The 7500-nt window shown below is 40.9% G+C and overlaps 2 protein-coding genes across 2 annotated transcripts; one reads left to right on the forward strand and one right to left on the reverse strand.

The window, feature by feature from the left end:
- Positions 1-512: 512 nt before the first annotated feature.
- LOC127240787 (probable DNA-directed RNA polymerase) lies at positions 513-3014 on the reverse strand. Its single transcript, XM_051259619.1, has one exon. It carries the CDS (start codon positions 3012-3014, stop codon positions 513-515), a length of 2502 nt encoding a protein of 833 aa, XP_051115576.1.
- A 2294-nt stretch (positions 3015-5308) lies between these two features.
- On the forward strand, positions 5309-6258 carry LOC127240792 (photosystem II protein D1-like). The gene has a single exon (XM_051259621.1). The coding sequence runs from the start codon at positions 5402-5404 to the stop codon at positions 6224-6226; it is 825 nt and encodes a 274-aa protein (XP_051115578.1). The 5' UTR covers positions 5309-5401; the 3' UTR covers positions 6227-6258.
- Positions 6259-7500: the final 1242 nt, after the last annotated feature.

Here is a 7500-nt window from a genome sequence, read left to right on the forward strand (position 1 = left end):
GGCTTGACGCCTACATAACCCACCACCAGGAGACTTCGGGTATCAGATCAATGTAGTTCTCCTATCCCAATCTTAGTAATGCAAGCTGAAGTTGTCTTCCTCCCATTAAAAGTTCCTCTTTAAATGCCCCCCATTTCTGTTCTCCTTCCTTGCACCACCACACGATTCTGAATACTTCTGGTAATATTGAATTAATAGTTGGTACTTTTCTCTCCTTTTATCTTTCTTTGTGTCTACTTCTATAAGGAAATTGAGAAGATCCTCAACTGGTATAGGTGCAGCAACCCCTTGTATGAATGCAGTGGGTGTTCTCTTGTTTTCTCGTATAAGGGTTCACTAAATTCGTTATGAGAAATTCATTCACTATTGAAAGTGGATGTTCATCTGCTCAAAGATGGATAGATATAAATTCGGTATTTCTTTTGCTAAAAGCGGTATAGTGATAAAGTTATCATGAACAGTGTAGATAGGATCAATATTTCTTATTACAACGGCTTCAATCATTTTCATGGCTATGTACGCATCTTTTTGATGGATGAAGTTTGCGCACGTTGAGGTGTTTGTCTTTCGCTTATCCCTCTGTGGGTTGGTATATTCACAGTGATGGTTCTTTTCTTTCGGGTCTTCCTATCTGTGACCGTTATCTTTTCTTTATCGAAAGACATATAATCTTGTTTTGTTGAGAAAAAGGGAGTGCTATAGACTACAGCTCTACCCATAGTCGAACATAACCAACCGACGGTGGCAATCAACTTCAAAAAGTTATCAATATCGGGATACTTATAGATAAAGAACTCTTTAACAAGTCTCGCAAGAGAAGATGAATCCCGCCTGCTAAGGTAAGCCCCATAATGCTCGCTAATATCCTGTTCCATACTTTTGAGTGTCTTCCCATAGACCATGGGCATGAATAGTTGTTTGACTAGTTTTCTATTCATAGCTATCAGTATGATGTTCAAGATGTTTTTATCATCAATTTTCTCCCTTAAAAAGGACTTGATTTCCTCAAGCATGAGGGTATACAGATCTTTGATCTTGTTATCATTGCTGGATAAGAGGTTTGTACTCCTTGCCATTTCGTAGTTAAGCAAAAAGTAACTCATTATTTGATAAGCACTGGAAGATGCATCCTGACTTATAGGCGTAACCCTATTTGATTCATCTTTATCATCATACTCATTAAGGAGGATTTTCGCCATGAACTGAAACGGATCGCTCGCATCTTTTGCTGTGCTTATTATATTCTCATACGAGTTCGAGAGATAAGATTTCTTATTTTTATACCATTTCAGAGCCTCCTCATAATTCATGAATTTTTGATATTTAAAAGCGGTGGATGTTTCTATTATATCCCGACTTTCCGGAAAGGATGTGTTATTAAACACCCGGCCTGTTTGAGAAAACAAGAGCAGGCTTTTAGCTAAATCACGCTCGTGGAAATGCAATATACCCGAACGGTAGATTCTACCACGGAAATCCAAAAAGGCAGGAAGATAGAAATCATATCCTTCGTAGGCAGAAGCAACCTGCAGTATTAAACCCTCAGTAAAGGCTTGTTGTATCTTAACAGATACTTCCATCAAGAGGCTTTCAAGGCTATTCTTTTCCTGTATCCCCTCTAGATTCTGAAAATAGAAGGATCTCATCAGATCCAATGCTTTTTTAGGGTTGACCCTAGCAAGTAGCTCGGGCATAAGCAGTCCTTCCTTTTCTAGGGCAGGACGATTCCCCTTGATAAAGTTCAACAACTTTTTATTAATCTGAAATGCTTGGCCCTGAAGCCCATTCAATAAGGTCAACGTTTCATCACATTTCTCTCTCTTTAATTCAATGTTGAAATTCACGAGGTTTTTGGATGACATAAGACTAATGCGATTATACACTTCCATGTTAGGTTGGTTTAAGTAACCGCCTTGAAGGTCAGATACACGAATAGTGCCCGAAGACGATGTGCGCCCATCTGGGATGTGCCAATCCACCGGCTTGCAAACCATTGGAAGATTGAGCATAGCTGGGAGTTCACTTATCTCGAAGTTACAAACTAGGTTTAGCCTTGTCTTGACATAACCCTTACCTTTCTCTTTAACTACTGCAGTTCCCTCGTGAGTTAGCTCATAGTGAAGTATACCATGTTTTGTTATATAACTGAGCAGGGTTTCCCCTAACATCCTCTCTTTAAGGGTGGAAGTATCAGGCTTATTATCCAAAGGATTCTTTTGAAGTCTAGAAACTTGCGTTCGAATTGTTGTATCCAACAACTCAATGAAGGTTGCTGCTCTTACCATTGTTCTGACTTTAATACCACTGAATGCTAACCCCAGCACCACCAAAATAATAGCTTCCAGCGTGTGCACACCGAGGGGAGATATATACCGGTCATACATAACACTAGGTAACTTCTTATGCATGTATAACTTAGGAGGTTCTTCCATGTTGAATACCATCTTCATTAAGCGGGCAACAGCCTTGTAGGTATTTCCTTCCTTAGGGAATAGGGACACATCCTCAATCTCATGCTCTAGCATAATATAATCTATATGACCGGTTTTCTCGAAATCCACCAGGAGTTTGACTACTCTTTCGATAGGCTTTGATTCTTTACTGACGGTAAGAGCTTCTAGTTCATTTAGAAATCGATCCCAAAACGAGTCACCAATGTGGAACTTTCTTGTATGAACATTCAATTGTCTCATATTTCGATTTTCATATCGATTCATTATCCCTATTCTTTTCATGGGATAGCACCATTCATGTCTATTGATCAGATTATGACTACCAAACTGATAAGCCAAAAGCAAACTACGGGACTGGGAATGCAAAAAACGAGGAACATCGAACTGGGAATGCATAAAACTAGGTACATCGGACTGACAATCACTGAATCGGGAAACATCGGACTTGAAATCAATTAAACGAGGAACATCGGACAAATAAGAATTATGCCAACTTGAGGGGTTGGGCTGCCCTAGACTGCTTTGGGGGAGTGCTAACCCGCGTAGATCAAACATGTTCATGGTGGTTTTCTTTTTCGACAACTTTTTCCCTCAGAAGTAGAGGTCACAATTGGGTCTCCCCTCGGAGGGGGTTGAGCACAACCTAATCCCGACAAAGAAAATAGAAACCGGCGATAGGAATCAAGAATCGACAAAGTAGGACATATATGGGGCCCCATATGAATTGCAGCATCCATTCGGTTGTATCTCTAGGTTTCTGGTTTTGTTGTCTTTCTTTCCTTTGTTTGTGTTGGGTCTCTTTCTGTTTATCGCTCTCTCTCCTGTGTGTGTTTCCCTCCTGCATCTGTCTTCTTTTCCCTACCTATCATCTCTGTACCTGCTTTTTCTCTCTATTTCTGACCAACTATCTAAGCAATTGTTTGTGTTCTTTGTCTGCCCAACTACTTAAAGGGTTGTCTTTTCTACTATCTCTCTCTATGGTTTGTCTTTGTTTGTGTTCTTTCTTTCTCTGACCAACTACTTAAGCTTGTGTGTTGTGTTTCGTACTATCTTTCTCTGACCAACTACTTCAACATTGTCTAAAGGTTCTAAAATTTGTGTTCTCTGCGCAACTACTTGAACATTCTCTAAAGGGTCACTTTTTTGTGTTGGTTAGCAACATTCTCTAAAGGGTCACTTTTTTGTGTTGGTTAGCAACATTCTCTAAAGGGTCACTTTTTTGTGTTGGTTATCAACATTCTCTAAAGGGTAAGTAATTGATGTATGTGATTTTATCCCATGAAAAATACAAATCCCGTAGTGCTTTTTCTATCGTCAATATCTCCACCATAATCGCTATCACAATATCCCATCAACTTGGAAGTATTGGAAGATGAATAAAACAAGCCAAAACGAAGGGTACCTTTGATATATCGAAGTATCCTCTTTGCCGCCATCCAATGTGCTTGGCTAGGAACTTCCATGTAACGACTCACAATTCCAACCGAAAATCAAATATCTGGTCTAGTGCAAGTCAAGTACCTTAGACTTCCAACAAGACTTTTGAATGTGGTGGAATCAACACGGTCTTCATTCTCCTTAGTTTTGGACAACTTTGCTCCATGCTCCATCGGCGTGCTCACCGGTTTGCTTCCAAGCATGTTGAACTTCTTTAGCACATCCTTTGCATAGCTTTCTTGAGAGATGCAAATTCCTTCCTCCATTTGATTTACTTGAATTCCCAAATAATACGACATCAATCCCATGTCACTCATTTCAAATTCTTGAGCCATGGACTTCTTGAAATCTTCAACCATCCTCGGATTGCTTCCGGTGAAGATGAGATCATCCACGTAGACACAAACAAATAGCACGTGTCCATCTTCCACCTTCCCATAAAGTGCATACTCACTTTGGCATCTTGAAAATCCATCATCTTGCAGATATTTGTCAAGACGACTATTCCATGCTCGAGGGGCTTGCTTGAGCCCATAGAGTGCCCTCTTCAACTTCAAAACTTTATCTTCATGATCTTGAACAACATAACCGAGTGGTTGCTCAATATACACATCCTCCTTAAGGTATCCATTGAGAAAAGCGGACTTAACATCCAATTTTTGTATCTTCCAATGATTTTGCGCCGAGAGTGAGATTAGTAGCCGAATTGTCTCCAATCGGGCCACCGGAGCAAACACTTCCTCATAATCAACTCCATGTTTTTGCTTATAGCCTTTCGCTACCAACCGGGCTTTGTACCTCTCAACTTCTCCCTTGTCATTCTTCTTTGCCTTATACACCCACTTGACACCAATGATTTGCTGATTAAGTGGTCGTGGTACTAGCTCCCATGTGTCATTCTTTTCAATGGCTCGAATCTCTTCATCCATGGCTTCAATCCACTTCTTGTCTTTTCTAGCTTCTTGAAAAGACATAGGCTCGGAATTATTGGAAGAATTTCTTAGGACGGACGAAGACGTTCTTTTTTTGGCCTTCCCAAAAGCTTCTTCAATTTTGCGAAGAATCTATAGAAGTCGGATTTGGTTTTTGGATATTTTTTGGTCAATCCCAAATCAAAATGGGATTTCCACTCTTCTGAAATGTTGATGTAGTTTGGGAATTAAGGGTTAAATCAACTGAGTATTCAACTTTTTGAAAAATATTTATAAGAAAGAAAATGGTGTCCACATAGGGAAAGCTGTGTGCAATGAAAAATGCAAGCATGGCTTGGGGAGGGGTTTTTCTTTATTTAACTAACATAACAAAGAAATTATCTACTCCACCCGACTAGCTCCGGGTTCGAATCCCGGGCAACCCACTGTCATTTCGAAATTCTATGGATTGGTTGACACGAACATATAAGTCATGTTATACTGTTGAATAACAAGCCTTCCATTTTCTATTTTCATTTTTAGTATAGAAAATTCGTGTGCTTGGGAGTCCTTGATAATTAAATAAACCAAGATTTTACCATGACTGCAATTTTAGAGAGACGCGAAAGCGAAAGCCTATGGGGTCGCTTCTGCAATTGGATAACCAGCACCGAAAACCGCCTTTACATTGGATGGTTTGGTGTTTTGATGATCCCTACCTTATTGACCGCAACTTCTGTATTTATTATTGCCTTCATTGCTGCTCCTCCAGTAGATATTGATGGTATTCGTGAACCTGTTTCTGGATCTCTACTTTACGGAAACAATATTATCTCAGGTGCCATTATTCCTACTTCTGCAGCTATCGGTTTGCACTTTTACCCGATCTGGGAAGCAGCATCCGTTGATGAATGGTTATACAACGGTGGTCCTTATGAACTAATTGTTCTACACTTCTTACTTGGTGTAGCTTGTTACATGGGCCGTGAGTGGGAGCTTAGTTTCCGTCTGGGTATGCGACCTTGGATTGCTGTTGCATATTCAGCTCCTGTTGCAGCTGCCATCGTTGTTTTCTTGATCTACCCGATTGGTCAAGGAAGTTTTTCGGATGGTATGCCTCTAGGGATTTATGGTACTTTCAACTTTATGATTGTATTCCAGGCTGAGCACAACATCCTTATGCACCCATTTCACATGTTAGGCGTAGCTGGTGTATTCGGCGGTTCCCTATTCAGTGCTATGCATGGTTCCTTGGTAACTTCTAGTTTGATCAGGGAAACCACAGAAAATGAATCTGCTAATGAAGGTTACAGATTCGGTCAAGAGGAAAGAGGAAGAGGTGGAGTCCCTATCAACCCATTGAATGTCAGCATTGACACTCCCTTCAGCCAAGCAATGAGCCAACTCAAGATGTCCCTAGCTTAAAGGCGCGTCATTAAAGGCACTACCATGGAAAGCCAATTCCAATATGAGCTTTGGTGACATTTCTTGCTTTTGCATTTCTCTGAGGGTTTCGAATTCCGGAGTTTAAGCCCTCAGAGCGTCCACTCTAAGCTCTTATTGTCTGCCCCTAAGATCTTTCTTAACAACCAATTAGCCGAGTTCATTCGAGTTTGTCCTTCCCTACCGACCGAGACTAGGTGTTGGAATTAGGATTCTTTCTTTACCTATTTTAAGCTGGTCAGTTGCTCTCCTTCTATGGATATTCGCTGGGGAATGAGACTTTTCAGAAGTGCAAAAAATTGTGTATATATAGAAGTCATGTTCAGTGATCCATGGAGAAGAGATAGGGAAAGCAGCTCAAAGGCTTAGATCAGAAGGAATGCTAGCTACGAAGTACTTTCAAATCCTACCCCAGTTTCTAAGATCCAACTCTAAGCGGGAAGGTAGCTGCTAAATGAGATAAAAGAAGGGATTCATACCCGAAAGCAGAGAGAAAAGCGGGCATGAAAGCATAGTTTCCACCTTTCCGGGGTTTCCATTCAAAAGACTCTTCTTACCTCGACTTGTGAGATTTCTCCATTCCCGAACTTCTTTTCCAGAGAAGCTAACCAATCCCCAAGTGCTCTTTTCTGGAATTCGGTCTAGTTCGCATTAGATAAACCTTTCTAGTTATACCGAGGTGCAAGCCTAGTCCTATAAAGACTGTTGACTTATGACAACTATTAGGTGAGGATGGTTGAAGTGTAGCCAGTTAGGCGAAGACGGACTGATACGAGTGGAGGTCAACAAATAATGAAGTGGAACCCATCATAGTAGTGGGGTGTAGAGGTGGATGTTCCGAAGCCGCCTTCTGAAGAGGCTAGGTGTAAGTTGGTCTGTGCAAAGAGATAAGCCAATCCGCATCTAAGGCAGTCCGGATAGACAAAAGGTATTTCATTAGGAGTTTCCCAGGGAAAATCGGACAAGAATAGAATCAAGGTAGTTTGCTAAGCTAAGCAAGGAAGGAGCTTAGTGGGTAGTTCTACCTCAATTTGCTTTCGCAAAGGAGACCCTAGTCTGAAGCGTATAGCGAGTGAAGTCATAAGCGTACTGTTCGTTGTCACTTCCTCCTGCCGTAGCTACGCCGTAGATGGGAGATAGCGAGAGTGGTCAGTAACTTATTTGAATATGGTTCTTACTTGAAGCTAGTCGAAGTGAAAGGTAAGCTTCCCGATCGACCATTTTCCCCTTACTTATTTAGGACTGCAAACTAGTCT

This window comes from Andrographis paniculata, unplaced genomic scaffold (genome assembly GCF_009805555.1).
Source record: "Andrographis paniculata isolate CXL003 unplaced genomic scaffold, ASM980555v1 Contig7END, whole genome shotgun sequence".
NCBI classification, from domain to species: Eukaryota; Viridiplantae; Streptophyta; class Magnoliopsida; order Lamiales; family Acanthaceae; genus Andrographis; species Andrographis paniculata.

Coding starts and splice junctions, on each gene's coding strand:
- LOC127240787 (XM_051259619.1), bottom strand. CDS start 3,014: ATGAACATGTTTGATCTACGCGGGTTAGCACTCCCCCAAAGCAGTCTA.
- LOC127240792 (XM_051259621.1), top strand. CDS start 5,402: ATGACTGCAATTTTAGAGAGACGCGAAAGCGAAAGCCTATGGGGTCGC.